The 24,324-nt window shown below is 36.3% G+C and overlaps 1 protein-coding gene across 5 annotated transcripts in view; it reads left to right on the top strand.

The window, feature by feature from the left end:
• The window catches only part of LOC145294024 (MAM and LDL-receptor class A domain-containing protein 2-like), a 319,308-nt gene that overhangs the window by 174,869 nt on the left and 120,115 nt on the right, over positions 1-24,324 (top strand). For all 5 annotated transcript variants that reach the window (XM_080140991.1, XM_080140990.1, XM_080140987.1 and 2 more), the window contains 2 exons: positions 9,339-9,692; positions 18,927-19,085. In XM_080140991.1, the coding sequence (XP_079997117.1) occupies positions 9,339-9,692; positions 18,927-19,085 (513 nt within the window). The remainder of the gene's footprint in view (positions 1-9,338; positions 9,693-18,926; positions 19,086-24,324) is intronic.

The raw sequence follows: 24,324 nt of genomic DNA, 5'->3' as shown, positions 1-24,324 counted from the left end.
ACCTCCTTAAACACATATTAAATCATTCGTTGACATCTATGCTGATGACACGACCATCTACGGCAACACATCAAAGGCTGTAAATGACAAATTTCTCTCTGATTCTCTCTCCTCTGATCTCGAACGCGTGGTTCAGTGGGGGGAAGATGTGGCTGGTTACCTTTAATGCATCCAAAACCAAACTCCTATCCTTACATCATCAACGCTCTGATCCCCATCTGGCATTGTGATGGATGGCTCTCGTCTGGGTGAGGCCCCGTGTTTTGATAAGCTTTTGGGTTTGATCTTTACTCCTGGTCTGAAATGGAACACGTACATCAAGTCTATTGCCAAGGTCGCTGGAAAGATGGTGGGATCCTTCTACCGCTCCAGAAGATATCTCACGACTGATGCAATTCTCTATCTATATAAAAGTCAAGTACGTCCAAGGATGGAATACTGTTGCTATATCTGGGCAGGAGCTGCTAAAAACAGCCTTTCATGCCTTGACAGAGTACAAAATAGACTTCGTGGCTTAGTGGGGGATGCCCTTTTCTTTACCCTGCAACCTCTCTTTCACAGAAGAGACGTTGCGAGCCTATCCTTGTTTTATCGTTATTTCCATCGCAGGTGCTCGTCTGAACTCCAATCTCTGGTCCCCCCTCGACAATCTTTCACAAAAAACACCCGTCTAGCTGAATCCACTGTGAAAAATTTCCCCCACTCTATATCTGTGCTTAAATCAAAACGCGGATTCCATGAACAAAGCTTTTTTCTTAGAACTGCACGCCTGAGGAACTCTGTTCCGTCTGCCTGCTTCCCACCGGACTACAACTTGGATGTCTTCAAGTCCAACGTTAACAAAATCCTAATGAACCGCCCCCTTAAGTAAACACTTCATCAAATCTCCACACTAACGTAATGTACTTGTAATAACCCTTATCCCTGAGTGGCTTCCAGGCCTTGATAAGTGGTGATCACTGTGTAAATAAATAAATAGATAAATAAATAAATGTGTGAGATAATGCAAATATAGGCATACGATTGAAAATAATATGGTTCAAATTAATGGAATAATAATATTGAAATTTTATTAATGAAAGATGATGTTGGTCGTTTGGAATTGAATTATAAAAAAAAGATGCTGTCAACCTGACATAAAGACTCCGGAATACCGGAAGCTGAGAAAAAATAAAGTATAATCAAAAGCAAGCAAAGAAAAGGTTGTTACATGTACAGGGGTAAATGGGATATAAAAGACAAGTGTACTTCATTGTAAAATGTTTATAAGTTTGGCTTAACGGGTTGCATATATGCCGTGGATAAAAAAAGAAAATTGAATATCGCCATAAGAGAGTCGTGTCCATAGGAAGTGGAAACTTTAAAAAATTGTTTTCTATACGCTGATGAGATTGCCTAGTTATGCAAAGCTATAATTAATGAACTATTATATACTTATATGTTAACATTGGGTCGAAAAATTGGACGTAAGTTGTTACCAATAATAAGGCGTCTGTTCCTCGTAAAGTAATATAGTCTTTGAAGTTTTTAACCTTTAAAACTATACAAGAAAAATTTTATCATTCATTAGAAAACCATCTAGTCAGTAAGTCATTTAATCACCTGCAATCACTGCATCAGATTGCTCTAGACTTTACTATAGCACTAATAATTTATTTTTAAGGGATCATCAGTTGTTTACCATGAAACACTGTTTCGAGGATTTAAAAACAAAACAGCATATTACACGATGGCTCCCAAGCAGTGTTGATCAAACACCACCTCCCTTAATCTTAGGAAGAAGACATGTTACAAATATTTGATCTAATTTCCTATTCTTAATTGCATTATCTAACCTTTTCATGCTATAAAAATGAATTTCTTACCTGTGTGATTCATCAGTTTCCAAATTTTCAAATGGATATATTTTTAATTTACCAGTCTTGTATTTATAAGATTAGGATTAATCCATTTAATTACTTATCACCCTATACACACACACACACACACATATATATATATATGTATATATATATATATATATATGTGTGTGTGTGTGTGTGTGTGTGTGTGTGTTTGTGTGTGTGTGTGTGGATGTATGCCTCTTATATATATATAATTATAAAACTCAAATGACCTTATTTACGATTTCCGATTGCGCATGCGTACATAAACATAAACTCATAACAGCGTAAACAAATAAACACAAATCGCTACTTTTGCAGAAGTTTAACTGCACACTGAAATATTAACGTTATTATTTAGAAATTATTATTTAACATAAGCAGGGTGGGGGTGTTTTGCAACTATTCTGTATTACAAGTATACTGTCGCAATTTTCTTACAAATAAATCCACCTTGTACCCGGTAACAACGTATTGTTTTACTGTGTACGTTTTCAGCGTCCCAATTTTTTTCGCGTGTAAATTATCAAAATAAACAATTGTTAATACTTTTTGCATTTTTTTTACATCGTTCATTTCCGTATTACGTTTAAGTTCTTTTAACACACTTTTCTTACAAATAAATCTACTTTTCAGATATAAATTTGCAAAGTTTGACATCCATAAGAGCATTTTCCAACATATTGATTTACTGTGTACGTTTTCAGCGTTCCAATTGTTTTTTTTTCGCGTTTAAATTAAAAGATATATCAAAATTTGAATTTAATTTTAAGTATTATGGTATGTGTTCAGTGCATATTTACCTATAAGTATGGCAAACCATTCATAATTCAATGGCTCTAAGTTTTTTTTTTCAAAAATAAACAATTATACGACTCATAGAAATCTATCTATATTATTTTTTTTCATTTTAATATACTTTCATAGAAATGTTTCCGTTATGTCACAAAAAACTATTTTCTTTACGTCACAAGTGTAACGCTCATTCGTTAATTTCATAGCTAATATAACATACTGACCCAACGGGTCACGGGTAGTCTAGTATATATATATATATATATATATATATATATATATATATAAGGGTCATACAAAGTAATACTTCTATTTTTATTATTTTGCCCGATTTGATCAGAAGGGTTTGCAAATTACATTGTTATGTGACTAAACTGAAGTATTCATCACCTGAATGTTTCATCACCCCGTTACAGATATTGACCGTGCGAGACTCTAAGAAAGCAAACACTATCATGAACGTGCACTAGAAGCAAAGATAAGTCATTGTTGAATTTCTCCATACAGAAAAAATTGAATCGATCAACATTCACGGACATATGTTGAACATTTACGAAGCCGATGCAGTTGATGTCACCACAGTTGGAAAATGTATTAGTGACAAAGCGCGCCTCTGTCGCCTATGCAAAGTCACCACTCTAGAAAACAATGTGTGCCTCAATCCAAGTTATCCGGTGGATAACGGTGAATTAAATACGTATAAAGGAGAATGTGGGTGCCAGTGCATTAGAAAGTATGTTATCATCGCTAGGATGGAGCAAGGTTCTAGATGAATTTCACAAATGATTACACAATACTAAAAGGACCACCGATCGTATGTCTGTCAGGACTTATTGAATCAGTACGAAGGCGAAGGTTAATGACGTCTTGAGGAGCGATATTGTTTCCCATTGGGGGAGATTAAAATCCCCTAAAACCCTGGTAAAAATGCTGAGTTTGTCCGTTATACGTTAATTGAATCCTGGACAACGGTAGTTGACCTATAAGAAGAGACGAGTTTATTGTGCTTTGTAAAAAACAAAACAAAATAGACATAATTTTTTTTTTTTTTTAATAATGACAAGAAATGTCAGAATAATGTTGAATGGAATCGGGCATTCGTCTGGCCTAAGGAAACAACTGCTCAGACGTTCGGGCTCCCTGAATGACAAGGGTTGAAATTTTAGGGGCGTGTGAGAGAGATTTAATTTTGGTCTCAAATTCACAAAACTACGCAGACCTGTTGAGATGCACACACGCAAAAAAAACTCGGGTATTTCCCGTTTGACTTGTGGGGTTCTGATTGGCTGGGTGGTTCGTCCGACCAACTCCGTTACCTTAGTAGAAAAGCGAATACCCGAACCGAAATAGACAGATTGAAGCCAAATCTCGAGAAAAACACACGCTCTAAGAACGCTAAAAAAAACCCTCCATCCATCCTGGCCGATATTGTAAAGAACGAAGAATAAGATTTTGGAGAATCTTGATGTTTTTTGTGAACTGAACGATGTACATATGTAAAGACTTGTAACTTTTGTGTAATTAACCTTTTCGTAGTTAAAATTTCGGAGCCTGTTTTTCTTTCCTAGTATGCATACAAAAAGCTAATTAATTTGCAGCAGAATCGACACGAAACCTACGACACTGAGAAATTATGTGAAGATCTCCCAGAAGAAGACGATCACGACCATTTCATTTTCGATGAGGTCAGAGGCCATCTGCTAACCTGAGCGGGAGACCTTTTACAGGTTATAGATTCTTGGACTGCATCATTACTAGTGACGAGACGTAATGGCACCGTTTTCTGGGACAGGAATAGCGCCATCCTCCTGGATTTTGGGGATTAGGATTGACCGTTACGTTGAAACGTTGACAAAGCTAAAGGCCTTGATTGCCTGTTTCAGGTCACAAAACAGAGAAACGTTCCATTTTAAACACGACAACGCAAAACCAGACACAAATTTGAAAACTACGGAATGTGTGACAAAGTTCGGCTGGACGGTGCTGCCTCGCTCACCATGTAGTCTCGACCGGGCACCGTCAGAATTTTACTTGTTCAACCCTCTGAAGGACGAATTACATGGGTACCATTTCCCCGACAACAACGCCGTAATCACAGCCGTGAAAGAAAGTGGACAACTTCAGCAGGCGCTAACTTTTACGATCGAGGCGTCACAGCTCCTGTTCCTCTCTGGAAAAATTACATTGGTGACTATGTAAAAATCTAAATTTTGGAGCACACAAGGTAGTTTGTTTTAATGGTACTACTCCTGTCCTTGTACCTTTTCAACTTTTTGAGTAAAAAAATAGGAGACGTGACTTTTGGAACGACTTTAGTATATATATATATATATATATATATATATATATATATATATATATATATATATATATATATAGTATAATCTGTTGACACACCGGTTCTCATTAAATCACCGAAGTTTAGCAACATTGAGCCTGGCTTGTATCAAATAGGCGACATTTTGAGAAGTCTGGGTGATGCTCTCGGTTATCTCCGCATTGTTTTCAGTCGACCTGAATCTTCACTTGCCATTGCTATTTAACAATGCCGACTCAGGAAGGATGTGGTTGGAGATTATGCAAACCTAGCCACAAAGATTCCACGCCCAGGCACTCTTACAGACTGAAGGAATATATATATATATATATATATTCCGGATATCGTCATGACCTTGGTTTCCAAAACAACAATTCATCTAAAACTTTGCAACTTTATATCTGATCTGGCGAAGATCTAGTGCCTAAATTTCGAGTAGTCCTGCACGGAAAATACTCTGGTAATGTTTCTTTCAAGGAAATTGTATACAACTTATATATTCCAAAAATATCTTTTTGGTTCCCGGATAAAAGGAGGGTGGGCCTATAAATTCGCCCTTGTCTGTTCGTCCGTTTGTCCGTTCGTCTGACCGCACTTTTTTAATAACGACGCCTTGGAATTTTGTGAAATTTTGCACAAACATTAAAGATGATGTGAATAAAATGTAACAGGACGGATATTTCGGGAAAACTCCGGTTGTCCCCCTAGGGTTGCCTTTCGAGTAAAATGGCTAAAATTGACACTTTTGTGCTTATAAAAATAATTTATGCCTTAGCTCTTTATAAAACCTTCTAACTAACTTATTTCCATATAATTTTGTTTGTCTATACTTCGCAATAACTCTTGTGTGTGCCCCAGGGGCTCTTTTAAGGCTAATAAAAACCTTCCATTTTTGGGACTATTTTACTATATTTGTCCAAAAGTTTCTGTGTATGTCTATTTAGCAGTTTTGCATTAACTCAAATTTAATTATGCTACGGCCTTGGGGACATTTGGGGCTTAATGGGGGAGGGCAAATGGTGGATGTGGTAATTTATTTTTTAACATGGTACAGAACTCAAATTTACATGTGTTAAGGCACCGTTTGTTGATTTTCATCAGGATTTGACGTCCCCTGAGGACTTTGAGGGCTAAATGAGGGGCAAATGCTGAAATATTTTAATGCTTTGTTCACTGTGCACTCACGAGAGACAATGCATGCTTTCTCCATATAAGATTTAATTTGTATGACTTAATCTTTTGAAAATTATTTTATTCTGCTACATCGGTTGATATAATTAGTTCATTGGTGTAAAATGTTGATGGTTGAAGGCAATAGACACCAAAATGTCGACTTTAGTTGACCATTAAACATTGGATGAAAAATAATATTATTGGATTCGATTGCTCTCAACACAAAAAGCAAGAAGATGAAATAAATGAAATTGGGGTAAATTGCATTTTGTCTCGAACTCTGTGTAGAAACCTTACTCAACACTTTTAATATGAAACATATGTTAATGGACAGAAACATTAAAAATAATATTCTATGCAAAATCTTCAACAGTGACCAATATAACGACAATAAAAATAACACTAAAAAGAACGGACATATAATCACTAGAAATAGTAATAACCCAAAATTTAATCGCAATTAACCAAACAGTAATAAGAAATTTCATAATGGAGAGAAGTGCACTTTATCCACTGCAAAATATATACCTTATAAAAATGTTGTCTAGAAAGCCACATAATTTACTAAGGAAGCCCGTAATAACAAGAAACCTTATGCGGGTATCACGTCTCTAGATTTTAAAACCATTTATTACGATCATAAAAACACACTCAATGACAAAAATACCGAATAAAAGCAACACTAGTCACCCATTATGTGAAACGCTTCCCAATAATCAAGTGGGAAATAGCATGCCAGAACAATAAATGTAAACATTTAGACGACTCATATAGATTATGTCAGAGGGAGAAATCTGAAGTTCTAAACTTTAAAGAACCCTAAAACCTAATAAATTGTAGAAGAGAAATTATAAACAAGTGTATATGCAGAATAAATTTTACTTTAGGAATACAATCAATGAGAAAAATCAAAAACTAAACTAAACCATCACCTAAAATAGAAACGGAAAACGTACTACAAACACACAATAAAGTCACATATTAATTCAACACATTCACAATCACAAATCGGGTAAGTCACCTTTATACAAAACAAAACAGAACAAAAGAAGATGAAAAAAATTCAGCTAAACCTTTGTTTGAGAGAAGCTTTACCATTGGCAAATACAAACATTAACATGTGGAAGGGAATAACAAATAACAAATAACAGATTAATTAGCTAGTTTGACTAAACATCACGTGCATATATAAAAACACGAATTCTATGCATTGTAGCTTAACGATTCTTCACAGGGATGAAACGCAGTAGCCTTTGTATAGCTTAATTGACATTAAGATATTTTTTATAACACACACACACACAACACACACACACACACACACACACACATATGATTAGATTTTTTTTGGAAAAGAAATCCAGCAGAGTGCTCAATTAAAAGAAAAATCCGAAATATAAGACCGTATTTATATTTTGTGTACAGAAAGTTGTTAGATGAGAAAATTCATTATTACCGTCGGTTTCAAGCCCGATAATTAGGACCGTTTAAGGTATCCTTATCAAGCTCTCTTCAGCCACGACGAATATTGGCTGAAGAGAGCTTGATAAGGATATCTTAAACGGTCCTATTTATCGGGTTTGAAACCGACGGTACCAATGACTTGTCTCATTTAACAACTTTCTGTACACAATATATATACATATATATATATATTAGAATCCCCGGATACAGTGGCCCTAGGACACACACACACACACACACACACACACACACACACACACACACACACACACACACACACACATATATATATATATATCATGTATACACATATATATATATATATATATATATATATATGTGTGTGTGTGTGCGTGTGTATGTGTGTGTGTATCTATGTGGAGAGAGATAGATGGATAGATACATAAGTACATAGATAAAGTCGAACACCGGAATACGTCATTAAAAATTAGTAACAAAATACAGTACAGAATATAATACACATGTATAATCAAATAATTTTATCAATAACATCATAAGGCGGGCCAAATCCGTAACCAGGGTCTGGAAAAACATCTTATTCCACATCGTAACATGGAGAAACATATATATATATATATATATATATATATATATATATATATATATATATATATATATATATATATATATATATACGTATGTTTGTATTTGCCATTTTTTATTAATGAAATTAAAAGTTGAAATGAGATAATCGATAAAAAAAAATATGCCAGAAACCATTATCTAAATGATTAAATGCAAAAGTTTCCTTCTCATTTATCACACCTATATCACTAGAAATATTTTTACATTTTATATATATATATATATATATATATATATATATATATATATGTGTGTGTGTGTGTGTGTGTGTGTGTGTGTGTGTGTGTTTGTGTTTGTGTGTGTGTGTGTGCAGTTAAGAGTAAAGACAGATACATTTGTCTGCCCAATTTACATAACTATTTTAAAATACTTTATGATAAATTTGGTTTTATTCATTTGTAATTTTATTGTCCTGTTTGCCTATAATTATGTGTGCGTGTGAGTGTGTGCGTGTGAGAGCGAGAAATAGAAGTGTCTAAGACTGCTAATATCAATATGAAATATGAGTAAGCTGAAGTGACGTCTGAACAACAACAGACAACCGGAGGCAGCTATTAAATCAGAAATCTTAAAAATATCTATTTATTTATCATAATAAATATGGATGAGTAAATATGGACGTACAGTTAAATATAACCAGAATGCTATGTATTTGATAATTCCGAAAATAAACCTCTTATTTACATAAAATCGTCTGTTGATATTAAGAGTAATTAACTAAAATGATTTAATAAAAAATAAAGACAAGCCTTTTAAAAATAATATTATGGGCATTTTTAAGAGGATCTGTTTTATATGTCCACTGTTAGTTTTACAATGTACAATAGATTTATATTAAACATTTTAACTCTCTTCAAATAAGCGTTTCTAGAGTTGTGACACTCTTCCAATTGATAGCGAAATTCTCGTCTGCTTAATCGACAACGCTCGGTTATATCCGGCTGTTGACGTCATGCGTCGGACAAAGCCGAGCAAATGCTGAGTTACGTCTGGTTCGTTAAATGCACAAGTACCCATTATTTTATAAATAAATAAATAAATAAATTGTTTTCAGAGAAAGACTCTCTTTCAGTATCTCCGATTTTTTTTTTTATTTTTAGGTTATAAAGGACATTACCTACAGGCAACATCTCCCTACAACTCTGAAGGTCTCTCAGCGAATATCTCGACTACAGCTATCGCCGCAAATAAAAATGCATCCAGTGTATCATTTTTTTACCAAACCGGCAAATTCACCGGTAGATTTATGGCCAACCTTAAGAGACACAGTGTGCTTACGATGACAAACATGGAACATGTGAAAGAGTTTAAAACAAGTTATGAAGGTTGGATACAAGGCTGCATAAACATTCCAGTTGATGAAAGTGTATCAGTTAACTTAATGTCCTACAGCGATATGGATCGAGGTAGACTAATGCTTGATGATGTCATATACAACGAAGGTTCATGTGTTGGTAAGTACTTTCTCTTACAAAGCAATCACTTTTTTTACAAGGGAATCACCACTTATCAAGGCCTGGAGGCCACTCGAATGGAAATTTGACAAATTGGATTACTTAAGGGGCGGCTCATCAATATCTTTTTCACGTTGGACTTGAAGACAACCATATTGCAGGAAAACGAAAAAGAGTTCCACAGGCGTGCAGTTGTAAGAAAGAAGTTTTGTTCATGGAATCCACGTTTAGGTTTAGACACAGATAAAAATGAGGGTTGGATTATTGATAGAGGTTTCAGCTAGACGGGTGTTTTTCGTGAAAGTTTGGCAAGATTAGAGCTCAGACGAGCACTTGCCACGAAAATAACGATAAAGCAGACACAGGCTCGCAATGTTTTTTTTTCTGTGGGAAAGAGGTTGCAGGGAAAAGAAAAGGGCACCCCCACTAGGCTACGAAGCCTATTTTAAACTCTTTTAATGCAGGATAATTTGCTTCTAGTAGCTTCTGCCCAGATGTGGCAACAGAACTCCATCCTTGGACATATTAAGCATAAGTAGAGAAATGCATAGGCAGTGAGATAACTTTGGAGCGGTAGAATTATTCAACCATTTTTTTCTGGCGACTTTGGCCACGGATTTGATGCACGTGTTCCATTTCAGATCAGGAGTGGAGGTCAGACTAAGAAGCTTATCAGAACATGAAACTTCCCCGAGACGAGAGCCATTCATTTCAATTGATGCCAGACGGGGATCAGGGAGTTGATGATGGAAATATAAAAGTTTGGTTTTAAATGCGTTAAAATTAATCAGCCACCCCTGTTCCCATTGCACCACCTGCTCAAGATAAGAGGGGAATTAATCAGAGAGAATTTGGTCATTTACGACCTGAAGTGTTTCCATAGACAGTTGTGTTGCCAAGATAAATGTTTACGAATTATCTTAAAATGTGATTTGGGAGATCATTGATGAAAAGAGTTAGGCTAAGGATGGCCCCCCTGAGAGACTCCAGCATTAATACTGTGACCTCTTAATTTCGGCCCATAAATCACTATTCTTATAAACCTATCATAAAGAAATGATTTAATAATTGAGAAGACATTTCCAGCTATACCATAGCTGGAGATCTTGTGAAGTAAACCTTTATGCCATATCCTATCAAAGGCCTTTGATATGTCAAGTGCAATTGCCCTAGAAAAGAAGCCTCCGTCGAAAGATTCGCTTATCCTATAGGATATTACAGTTATCATATCTGCTGTAGATCTAGTAGAACGAAAACCATATTGCATGTCACCAAGGAGGTTATTTTTGCTAAGGTAGTTGACTACTTCTTTATTTAACACGAATTCCAGTAACTTGCTCATGATTTACAAGAGACTGATTGGTTTAAACTGAGGGGGAAATGGCCGATCACCTGAATGTTTAAATACGAGGCATACTGAGATTTTCTAGGGTGTTGAGAAGCATTTTCCCTCAAGACAACGCTTAAACAGCTTTGTAAGTATGGAAGCTACTTCGAGTTTAATCTTTTTTCAACACTATAATTAGAATGCCATCATCGATTTGTTTTACTGGAATCAAGGTTTTGGATTAGCTTGGCAACATCACGTACAGATATTTGTATATCACATAGCATGTTTTCAGACACAGGAGGAAATACGGGGGTTGGCTGGCATGATCGCATAGGGTAGAATCAGCTGCCAAGTTCTTGGCAATGAGACTGGCTTGATCCGATGCTGACGAGATTACCTCAGTTCCAGTGACAATGGTTGAGATAGAGCACACGCTCCTGTTCAGGGTTCTGTTTGTTATTCACCAAAACTGGTGAGAACCTAGCCGCTGCTCAGCTACTTTGGATTTGACGGACTGAGCATACAACTCTCTCACGTTCTTTATTAATCTTTTACAATGGTTGCTGGCAGTCCTGAATGCGACTATCTTGTTGAAAGCGATGGAAAAAGTGATTTCTGTGGGCAATGGCACCAGCATATTCAGGAGAGAAACACAGCTGGCTGTTAGGTTTTTGTTGGAATTTCTTTAGGGTATGAAGCAGTAAATACTCACAATTAATTATTCTGTCAGGTTTGTAACTATAGAGGATAAGTTCAACATGGAACACGGAGGTATATCTGATATAAATATACGGAAGCTACCACAGTCAGTCATAGAGTATAGATATACTGTACGATGGAGAGGTAGTCTGAGGACTTATTACATTATATTTTTACCTGAGACAACTGAGTGGTCGGAAGGTCCAAGTTGGCACTAAATGGAGAATGAACACAGCTCAGGGCAAGCTGTAAGAAAAAAGTCTAGGAAACTTGCATACTGACCGTCAATGTCGAACACACAGGTGGGTTCATTAACAATCTGAGTTAGGCCATAAGCAATCAAGAAATTGTGACAGAACCTCTGTTTATCATCTGTTTTGTTGAAATGGTGTACCCATTCCACATTGTGAACATTTAAGTCTTTGCAGACATGAATGTTAACGGATTAATGCGCATTCAGAATCTGGTCAATTTTCTCAGATATGCTCTTAAAAATAGTAACTCCGCTGTTGTAGGGGCGATAGAGAGCAAATATGAATGCAGTGGTGGAAGCACTTATAGAGAAGTTTAGGGTCTTCCTTACAACATAAAAGCCATCTATAATCTTCCATATTCCATGCACATGGCGATCTTGGGGGTCAGATTTTGATCTGTTAGAATATCCTTTAATCAAGAAATCATCTAGGGAAATGCTTTAATGTTAGCTTTGCATAGGAACAATAGGCTGGTTTTGTCTCCTGTGATTGGATGTCAACCTCTGAAAGGTGGAAACGTAGACCTCTGATGTTAGGGAAGGAGACATACTAGTGGAGGTCTACGTCGGAAGTTGGCGTTTTAGGTTTAATCTTGTATTCTTTCTTGATACTTCTCATTATGAGGTTTTGGGATGTGTGGAACAGGTCAACATCGAGAAGCCCTACCAGAAGCTACTGCATAGTCTAGAATCCACTCACTAAATGGCAATATAGCAGGCCCAGTACTTTGCACCTGCTGATAGGGCGGGCTCTTTAGTGGTTACCCCAACGATCGAGAATCTGACTTTCAAACGGATAACGTTAGCTCAGTAAAACGTTTACCACTAGCACGCTTATTAATGCCATGGCTACAAGATTAGAAAAAAAAAATTTCCGACATCTCACGCGACTGCTCACTCATAAGCACTGCTGACCTAGAATACAGCTTTTTCTTCGCCCTTTGTTAGAAAAATCACTCATTCTAAATGAAGGCTGATGGATGAATTAGGAGGAGAGATAGTTACGAGAGCTGCCGAGAAGGCATCCACAATGCGTTGCCTACTCTCCATTAAAAAATAATCACAATAATAAGTATTCTACTTATATATAAGTTCAATTGACATATTTAGGGGGAAGTATGAGGATAGGTTCCCCTCTCTCTAACTGAAAAAAGAGGGACATTTTTATTTTTTGTTTACCAGAATACAATTGGCAAAGTTCACGTGTGTAATTCTTGCGGCTACTCACCTCTTTTCCTCGAGTTTTTTTTTTTTTTTAATTTTTTTTATTACATTTTCACCCCAAACAAGGCAAATTGCCACTTTGGTGTAGGGGGCTACTATCAGGGGAAACAACTACTGGGGTACTATGTAGGGATTTGGGCAGCAAGGTGTCGGTTCACGTTACACTTGAATTTCTGCACGTCAGTACTGTTGGGGAAGCAGGGACCTGGAATGGAATTCCAGAGTCTTGCGGTTCTGGGGAAGAAACTATTGGAGTAAAAAGATCTTTTACATCTAGGGATCTCTACAGTGTGGGGGTGGGATCTAGTAGCCTGTCGGGTTTGTCGAGGGTGCTCGCGTCGTGGGGGTACAAGTGATTGCAGTTCGTCAGAGCATTCACCACTAAAATACTTGTAGAAAAGGCAGAGGGATGCAACATTTCGTCGATGGGACAGAGGCTGAAGCTTAGATGCCAGTTCAGGGCCTATCAGGTTTGCGACTCTCTTTTGAACCTTGTCAAGGAGCGAGAGACTAGTAGCAGATGCACCAGCCCAGATGTGGCAGCAATACTCCATACATGGGCGAATGGTGGCCTTATAGAGGTACAGGATACTTTCGGGTGTTAGTAGTTTTCTAGCACGGTAGAGAGAGCCTACCTTTCTTGCAGCGGCCCTGGCAATGCCTTCAATGTAATTGTTCCAACTCATGTTTCCTGTGAACGTTAGGCCAAGGAGTTTGAAAGATGGACTCTCAGATAAAGAGTCGTTGGCCATTGCTATGGGTGGTAGAGAGGGTTTCTTGTAATTATTGAATGAAACTAGTTTAGTCTTGTCAGCATTGAACGCGACCAACCACTTTTGTCCCCCATTCCACTACAGATTGGAGGTCTTCCTCTAGTGTTTCTGCCATTTCTTTAGAAATGTGTTCATTCGTCTTCCTGTCGTGTCTGCCATAGAGTGAATTGTCTTTCCCTTTCACTAACATACTCAACGCTAGGCGGCGCTTTATTGATACGACTAATTATAAACTCAACGAAGAGAACAGAGTCTACCTTTTTTTGCAAGAACATGGAAAAACATCGATTCAAATTGAAGAATGCGTTTATTTTGAGGAAAAAATAGCAAACGAATCACAAACCGCAAATTTACCAAATACAGAACAATAAAATCCAATAATAAATTTTAACAGTCGTTTTTTTTGTTCTCACTCGCACACACAGTGTTCCTTATATATATATATATATGTATATATATATATGTATATATATATATATATATGTATATATATAAACTGTGTTAATCGCTTTATTGTAGATCAGTAAAATATCAATATTTCACTGAATATACGTCACAAAAAAATTAAAATTGTATCATTAAATGACTGTTTCAAGGTTAGTTATTTCTCAACATTTTATTCAAAGCGATGCAATATTCCCAAAGTTATGACATTTTATTTATTATCAAGTAATTAATACTGTCCATCGCTTTATTGCAGGTCTTTTAAAATGCGAAAAAAAGGGGCGATTAACGGTTATCGAAAAGGAAAGGATTGTTGCTAGACTCGCAGAAGGATTGTTTATCAAAGATTTAGCTGTGGAGCTGGAAAGGGATCCAAGAACTTCCAGAAAATATAAGGGCACCAGGAGAAAAGTGATATTCGGAAAATTCGTAGGGAAGTAAACCGAAACCCAAACAGCACCAGTGCTTCCATTTTTACAAGAGCTGTAATCGCTCCAAGATCCGGACAGGTCATGAGAGCTTGAATCAGATCGCAAAGGACATCAAAACTATTCAAAGGCCTCCATTGAGCAAACAACATAGGGAAAAACGAAAGGCTTGGGCACAGAATTACATGAAAATGGATGTCCTATTTACAGATGAGACCCGTTCTATTCTTGACGGTCCGAATGGATGGGCCAAAGTTTGGAACTCGAACGGAACTCTAACCCATTACAGAGTTCATCGCCAACGGGGAGGTGGAGTCATCATGCTGTGGGCAGAAATCATTAGAGATAAGTTGGTTGGACCATTTCGAGTTCCAGAGGGTGTAAAACTTACTAGCAATGCGTAAACTGTCTTTTTGGATAAACATTTGTCACCATGGCTAGATGACCTACCATTGTCACGTCGCTTTCAGATGATTTTTATGCATAACCATGCACCATCCCATTCTGCTAGGGTAACTGCAGCCTTCCTTGAATCTACGGGCTTCATTGGATAAGCTCTCATGACCTGACCACCGTGTTTTCCAGGCCTTAACCCCATTGAATATTTCTGGTCAATATTAAAAAGAGGAGCTTATAAGGGAGGAGAGAATTTTACTTCAAAAGATGCCTCGTGGAGAACATAGTTGATATTGTTAGAGCCATAAATATTTTTGAGATCAAACAACTAACTTCTCCGGGGAGCAAAAGGTTGTTTTAAGTTATTTAAAAAGTGGTGTATATGTCGATAAATAATTCACTTATTTGAAGTTTAAATAAAGTACGCATGATAAGACATTGTATTTTTCCCTAAAACATTTTAAGAAATGGACAGTGGACAAAGAATAAAATGTCGTGAATTTTGCATGAATTTGAATAAAATTTTTTGAAATAACTAACCTTAAAGAAGTCGTTTGATGATATAATTTTCATTTGGTTGTGACGTATATTTAGTGAAATATTGATATTTTACTAATCGGCAATAAAGCGATTGACGCAGTACACACACACACACACACACAAACACACACACATATATGTATGTATGTATGTATGTATGTATATGTATTTAAAATCTTTCTTAAATACGAGAAGAATCCAGGTGGTCCTCGATGGTCGTACGTCTAAACAATATGATATAATGCAGGTGTACCTTAGGGGTCGATCCTTGGACCTTTATTATTCTTGATAATCAAAAATGACCTCCTTATAAAATAATCTCTGGGATGGATATATTTGCTGACGATGCAACGCTCTATAACAGACAAGAGTTAAAACGAATGAACACATATCCAAAGCAATGGCAGAAACCCTAGAGGAAGACCTCCAGTCTGTAGTGGAATGGAATCAAAAATGGATGGTAACGTTTGATTCTTCCAAGATTAAGCTCGCCTCATTTTATAATTACAAGAAACTTTCTCAACAACCAATAACTATGGCTAAAGATACATTACCTAAAAGTACTTCGTTCAACCTCCTCAACTTAACGTTCACAGGGAACATGAGTTGGAACAGATACACTGAGAGCATTGCTAAGGCTGCTGCAAAGAAGGTTGCCTCTCTTTCTATCGTGCTAGAAAGTTACTGACGCCTGAGAGTATTCTGTATCTCTACAAGGCCACCATTGGCCCATATATAGAGTATTATTATCACATCTGGACTGGTGCATCTGCTACTAGTCTCTCGCTCCTGGACAATGTTCAAAAGATAGTTGCCAATCTGATAGGTCCTGAACTGTCATCTAAACTTCAACCTCTGTTCCATCAACGAAATGTTGCATCCATCTGCCTGTTCTACAAGTATTTTAATGGTGGAGGTTCCGACGAATTACAAGTCCTTGTACCCCACCCCAACGTAAATACCCCCGACCAGCAGCAAAGTCCCATCCCTACACAGTAGAGACCCCTAGATATAAGAAAGCCTTCTACTCTAATAGTTTATTCCCCAGAACTGCTAGACTTTGGAATTCTTTTCCGGGTTCCCCCAACTGTACTGACATGCAGAAATTCAAGTGTAATGTGAGCAGATATCTTACTGCTCAACTCCCTACATAGTATCCCTTCAACATATGTCCCTTATAGTATGTGCCTTGTTTGGGGTGAAAATGTAATAAGAAAACAGGTAAAAGCATAGTAAATTTTGCGCATTGGATGTTCAAGTAAGTGAAGATACGCTGCTTGAGTTAAAGTTATCTGCCTTAGGAGAATATTTAATAATGAACAGGTAGACTGTTTTGAATTCTCTTTCTTCAGATCAAATTCCTTTTTATTTGTACATTTTCCTATTTTATCGGTAGAAAATTCCATTCTATATTTTTACATTTTTCCCCGATAATATTTTACAACTTAGAGAGGGGGGGTACCTTTCTTATCTAGATTTAAGGTATGATGATCTCTAATTTCTTGATCATCACCAATCGAAATTTATCGTTTCATTGGTTTTTACAACGGTAATAATTTGGGGTAAGGCGTAATCTTTTTTCAAGCTTATTCATTTTCTTATTATGATTCCTAAGTACTTGTGCAGAAACGAGCGCAAGTGGGATAATTTATAATGATTAATTGTTTTGGGCTCTATAACTTATGTATAGTAATGAACTCTCTGCATAATATTAAATCATTTTTTACACAGCGTGTTTTTGTGTGTGATTTGGAAATTCCTCTGAATATGTGACTCCGAGTGCCTTACTCTTACTCCTCTAGTTATAGCACCGCCATAGCAGATAACACACACACACACACACACACACACACACACACACACACACATATATATATATATATATATATATATATATATATATATATATATATATCCGTGTGCTAGAACGTTTTCATTTTAATTCTACGCAATTATGCAGAATGTAGAAACTGTGCTTAAATATAATTCAGCCTAATATTGAAATAAAACCAATCATCTAATATGAAACTATAAAAAATGAATAAGTAATTAATTAAGACACGGTTTTCAAAGGAATGTGTAAATTAATTAATCTTCATCTAGTCACATATACATGCCTGAGTATGTTAAAAAGTTCGTTTTAATAATTTTTAAATAGAAAAGGGCGGCTTTTAATATCAATGTCAGAGCGACAAAAAAAAAACTCAACTTTATATAAATAAATAGCAAATGCGAATGAACTTAATGACTCTGCCATATCAGACTATATAAAGATATTGTGTTCCTGACCTAAAATTCACCAAACATTGACGTTATTTTTTCCTTTGCCTTTGCAGTACTTAATAATGTTCTCCGAAATCAAAAGCAAGAAAATATTCCCTTTACAAACCAAACAAACAAAACACTATGAATAATTATTTATTTTAATTTATTTGTTTATGTTTTACAAGGGAGTCACCATTTATCAAGACCCTAAAGCTACTCGGCGATAAGGCTTAATGAATGTAATGTGCTAGTGTAGTAATCGATAATGGTGTAAATTAGGTACAATTTGATTATTAAAGACGGCAGTTCAACAAACATTTGTTTAAATTAGACTTGAAGGCTATTATACTGTAGTCGGCCGGGAAACAGGCCAATGGAACTGTGTTTCACAGGCCCGTAATTCGAAGAGAGAAGGTGTGTTCGTGCAATCTGCGTTTAGAATTAGGCACAGTAGAGATAGAGTGGGGGAAACTGTTAATAGTGGTTGTAGTTAGTCGAGTGTTTTTTTTGTGAAAGGGGGGCAAGGGTGAACATAGATTGGAGTCCAGACGAGCACTTGCCATGAAAATAACGATGGGGCAGAAACAGGCTCGCGACATCTCTTCTGTGGGGAAAAGACTGCAGGGAAGAAAAACCTGGGGCATGACATCTTTTCCTAAAATTACCGAATTGAGCATTAAATAACTCGGAAAGGATTGATATTCCGTAAAACAAAACAATAAAATCAAACACCATGAATAAATATCTGAAGATATAAAGATGTTGAAGCTTAAATTTTTTTTTCTCCAAAATTACTGGATTCAGTATTAAATAACCCGAAAAGTGTTGATATGCTGTAAAATCAAACCCTCTTAATGATCATATTTACTTTTATTCTAACAGAGGGGATTTTGGACGAACCTTGCACATTTGATGAACCGAATTTATGCGGTTTTAAGGTAAGCTGCCGAGACGCAACCAAGTTTCTGTGGACCAGAGCACGAAAAAGCGATTCATCGATGACAGGGCCAGTATTAGATCACACCCCACGGGGCAATGGATGTAAGTAATATTTATTATTTCGCACTCACTTGGAGTTCTCATGCAAGTCATTATCAGTGATCGCTCACTGGCAAACACAGGTAGTGTTTCTTGCAACCTAAATAACATCGCATCCTTGATTTCTAGTACTTCTATCTTTTTTCAATCTCCGTTTAAATCATTTTGCTTTTTAACAATATTCGTTTACCATTGAGCTCTCGATAATAACGGCCATTTTTAGGGGAGGGTGAGTGGTAACGTGAGTATCGCATTACTATCCTTGGCCTTCTAATGAACGTCTAAATGATGTTCTTTTGATTTATGCATTTCAGTACTAATTGTAGAAAAGGTATCGTACTGAAATAATAAAGTTATTATTTAGAAACTTATTCTTTTCATGTGGAGGGTATGATTCTTTGTAAATTTTCTGTACTTTGACCTAAAATTTTAAGAAACAAAAGCTACAAAAGCTAAAATTGTATTTGACTTTAAAATACTATAAAAATAGTGAGGTACTTTCTCTACATAATTACCGTTCTTTCCATCCTCCTAGGTCCTTTATCATTTTGTAGCACATACAGTTGCAGAACAGGAGAGGGGGTATCTGTTTTGGGATATTATTTTTACATATTTACAATGATAGCTTCAGTCTTCCTTGATTTCTGTATACGTTGCTAATCTGATGCCCACCTTATTGATAACAATGAACTCTTCTGCTTACTTGAAAGGCAAAGAGAATATACCTTTTGATATTATACACAGGTTAGTCTCCCTTTTCAGTCCGACTGACGAGTAACCACTCTCTTTATTATTTATACTAGCAGAGGGACCCGACGTTGCCCAGGATGTAATGATGACTAACAAATTTTTCTCACTCTAATATTTTTATTGTCATCGAAATCGGTGAAATCGCCCATTTTCTAATCAAATCGATTGATTACCTACTCTAGGTGGAGGTCCATCACGGTGCACCGGAAGGAAGCTTCATATACCTCCGTACAGTGACCTTCACATTCCTACCCGCAGTGACTTAGTCCACAATACGTTGTAGCCTACATTGTACTGTAGAGAACCTACTGTTGATTTTATAAAATTATTTATATATATATATATAAGGGCTTGAATTAAAGTTTAAAATACAAAAATCAAGTGTCATGCCTCAGTTGTGCTCTGAATTGAAACATTGATTTCGAACGCGCCCTTGTCATATCAAACGACTTACTGTTGATTTTATATGTCTGGTCTTATTGCTTGTGCGATGATAATGGCTGGAATTTAAGTTTAAAATGAAAAAGTAAAGTGTCATACTTCAATTGTGGTTTGAACAAAAACATTCATTTCGAACGCGCCCCTGTCATATCTAAGATTTTCTGTTGGCTTTGTATGTCAGACCTTTTGGCGTATGCTTTAATGAAACTTTTCAGATGCACTTGTAATGTTAACTTTTGTAAAGTGTTAACTTTATTAAAACACCACTGTTTCTTCTTTCATCGGATTATTTCGATTATCGATAATTATTGAAGACATTCCGATACAAAATCTATCTAAGAAAACTGCCAGGCACACAAAGTACCTTCGTATGAAATTTCATAGGGAATTCTTTCTCTCTGACACACACAAAGTTCTTTTTTATTTAATAGTAGAGATAAAGATGTGTCTTTATTTTCAGTCTATTTCGTTTCCAATTACCGAGTTGTGTCTTTTTTCCAGAACCATACCAGTTAAGAACAGTAAAGTTGTTATTCTATTTCAGTTGACTTGTCTCTTATTTCTGCCAGTGGCATTCAATTTAGGTGGGTTGAACCAGCTTCGTATGAAGGAAGAAGTTTCATGGAAATATGTAATTCACAAGCAGTCCTCAGTCGCATGTATATTCCGGTTTGGGGAGATGACAACGTAAGGTTTTTGCAGTTCTAGCAGGGTTGTATCGACGTTTTCCTACATACAGCGCCTGATACTCTCAAATGATCACCCATCTCGTAGTGACCAGGCTTAACGTTGCTTAATAGCGGTGATCTAATGAGAAACGGTGTGCCAATGTAATTATGCTGTTATTAACCTGTGGCTGATCATTGTTGGCTGGTTATGAAGGAAGCTGTCGCTCTTCAGGATTTTTTTGTTTTCTTAATTCTTAGATTTATATGCTCGAATACATAATGTTCCTTGAATGTTACAGTGAAATCTGAGTGATAATAAATCTCTTAAGATTTCCCGATCTCTCTCCACTCTTTCGGTCGTTATTGCGAATTAATTTACCATTGGATTATCGTTGATAGCAGTCGATGGCGTTTTATGAAATGACAAAATCACTCCTGAGGTTGTCAGTGATCTCCATGTCCTTTCAGTGGAGATCTGAATTGTGCTTCTATTCGTTTACTTTTTCATCCTCTCAATCTTTACATTATCATTTTTCGGTGGAATCCACTGATGTTTTACGAAATGGAGGAGGAGTTCAGATTATTATTTTATCTATATATATATATAAAAGTGAGAATGGGTGCGTATGAGAGGACAACTCTCAATCTATATACTCATCCAATTTTATCTACATACTTGAAATTTGGTATACAGGGTAATCTGACATGTGAAAAATATTTTAATCAGTTTTCATTCGGGAAAAGGGGCTGCTAAGGGACCAAAATTGAAAAAATATTACTTATAGGTCATCAAATTTTTATCTGTTTGCTAACTGTTTAACGATATCGCATGCGCGAATCATTTACATAACAGCTTCCTTTTTTTTAAGAATAAGTAGATTTGAAAACACTTCTTGAAAACACTTTTATCATGACAAACTGGCCTAATGCTTATCGTATTTGACTCACTGTCTTAATGTTTGGTTCCGAACTCAGTTCGAGTATTTTGTTTATTTACTAGGAAGTCGTGACATGATTAATCTGGAACCTCTCACAGAACTCCTTGAAATCCGTGAACGAAAACTGAGGCCTGTTGTCACTTACTAAGCAGTCGATAACTTCAAACCAAATATTTCATAGAGGAAATTAGTAATTACCCCATAGTGGGTCTCTGAGCACTTATGGCCATTTTGTCATAGTGGGTCATCTGAGCACTTATGGCCATTTTGTTTAGGTGTCTATTACAATTAGGTAATACCAATTCTCCAGTGAGCCTGCGAAGTTTATAGAGTTGGTCTTTTTGAGCCATGGCTTAAAAGTGATTGGGGCGCCTTTGCCGTCAAAGCACAACCCTTCCATGATTCAACCATGTTTTGTATATCTTTGTTCATCATCGGTCAGTATACGTAACTACCATGAGGCTCTTTATTCTGTGTATTCCTGGGTGGCCCATATGAAAACCCTTCATTATCATTTTTTTAACGTTTTTGGTATGACGTCCCTCTCACTTCCTTATGTGTAACACTTATATATATATTTGAGATTGTTTATTTTTGGGACTAATAAATTCGTCTTTTTGTAATTCGCATTTAATTTCATGTTGTGCGATTGGAAGGTTTTTTGGTATAGTATTGCACATCCTGGTCTTATCGGTACGTAACGAAGCAATTACTAAGTCCTCGAGGGGTTCACTCTCCCTCGGGACTAACCTCGAAAGTCTGTCGGCAGGTCCGATCTTCTTGGAGGAAAAATACTGTAACTTGAAATTGATATCATTAGAATAGTGCTCTATCTCAGTAGTCTGTTTGTTCTGTAGTCAGGTAACCATTTCTTCAACTAAAAAGAGGTTTATGGTCGGTGTGATAATGGTCTTCAAATTCAAAACCTTTCGAAATTGAATAGTCCATTTTGAGTGTTAATACAAAGTAACTTCAAGCTATTTTCCAAGGTATGAGTCACTCAGATCGATTTCAGAAAAGATTTTTCCTCCGTTTAATTTAGCGAAAACTTCTTCGGGGCTAGAAAGTGGGTAATTGTAATCTTTTAGTGCTCAGTTCAAACTTGTGTGCTGTATTATTCTATGTTTTTTTAAAAATACTTTTCAAAGTTAATCACTCGTTAACATTCTTCCGACAACTTTTGTAGCATCAGATTTAGTCCCCTTTTTAATTTAGTTAAAATGCTGCGCCGAATTGCGGAGGTTTTGCCGATCCCAATCCTTGTACGTATATCAGGCATTTGAAATCGTCAGCATTCAGTTCAACGAGTTAAAAATCGTCGCAATGTTTGTTGATTATTGATGCAAATGTTAAATAGTCCTTGTCATCTTTCTCGTTTGAATTCAGATATTTCCATCGTTTATGAAATAACGATGTTTTCGGATTCTGTTAAGAGTTTTACGGTTTCAGAAAAATGTTAAGTCACACGTTTTTTGTGAAATTTATTGTATTCTGTGGATCACAGTTTTCGAAGCAATAAACTAGTTTAGAGTTCGCTCAATCGGCACAATCAATGTTTTACAGGTCCTACTAGTTTCTAAAATACAAACCGAAAGTCTTGTATTCGTCTGGGACGTAAACGAAATTGTCAATAGCGTTTCAGACTGTGTTTTGTGAGAACGCTATATTGCTTTCGGTGACTTGGCTTTATTTGTTAAAGTTTATAGTAATAATCCTGGGGTTTTCTGGTTTCAGTAACAGTTTTTGAAATCTTTCTTCCATTTTTTTTCCGTTCGTTCTGGTATTTGACCAATTTAGCCTATCTTTGTTTGTCCTTTTGCTGCTTCTCTATTTGACCCAAATTTCTTCGTTTTATTACTGTTGCTGCATTCGTTTTTCTTCGTTTTTTTCTGCAAAGTTATTATATATTTCTACCATTGTGCTTCTATTGTTTTTTTTTCTCTTTGTAGAAGAGGAGAAAGATGGTATATGGCTTTAAATACGTGTAAAAGTAATATACTGTTTTTCACGTAATCTTCTTCATGTGCATCTTATCGAACTCGGATATGTTTATGTTGAACTCGGGAATCTGTATGAATTTCGAATGGGACCCTTTATTTACTTTCCGAACGGTAGCATGCTCTCGTTCCGTCATCCATGAATGGATAGAGGTTCTAAGCAATTCGCAAAAAAGGAAAATATCCCTTTACAATTGATTTTTTCCAAGTACTCAAACCACGGGCCCCTGTAAAAAGAATCTTGCAGAATTTAGTGCAACTTTCAAAGTTGCTTCTTGGTTCTTAAAACTTTTACTGATCGAGTTCTACGGTACCGACTTTCTGAATGCTTTTTTTGCTAGCATTTTTGGGTCACTGTCTTGCTCGTTCGAATACTTCGTCGCAAGGTTGATGTTGTTGGGGTCGGTACATTGAATACCACGTTTTTAGTTTGAATGCAGTTGTTGTG

The sequence above is a fragment of the Euprymna scolopes genome, chromosome 15, assembly GCF_053919585.1.
Source record: "Euprymna scolopes isolate OS-2025 chromosome 15, ASM5391958v1, whole genome shotgun sequence".
Classification (NCBI taxonomy): domain Eukaryota; kingdom Metazoa; phylum Mollusca; class Cephalopoda; order Sepiida; family Sepiolidae; genus Euprymna; species Euprymna scolopes.
This window is presented reverse-complemented; position numbering and strand designations above follow the sequence as displayed.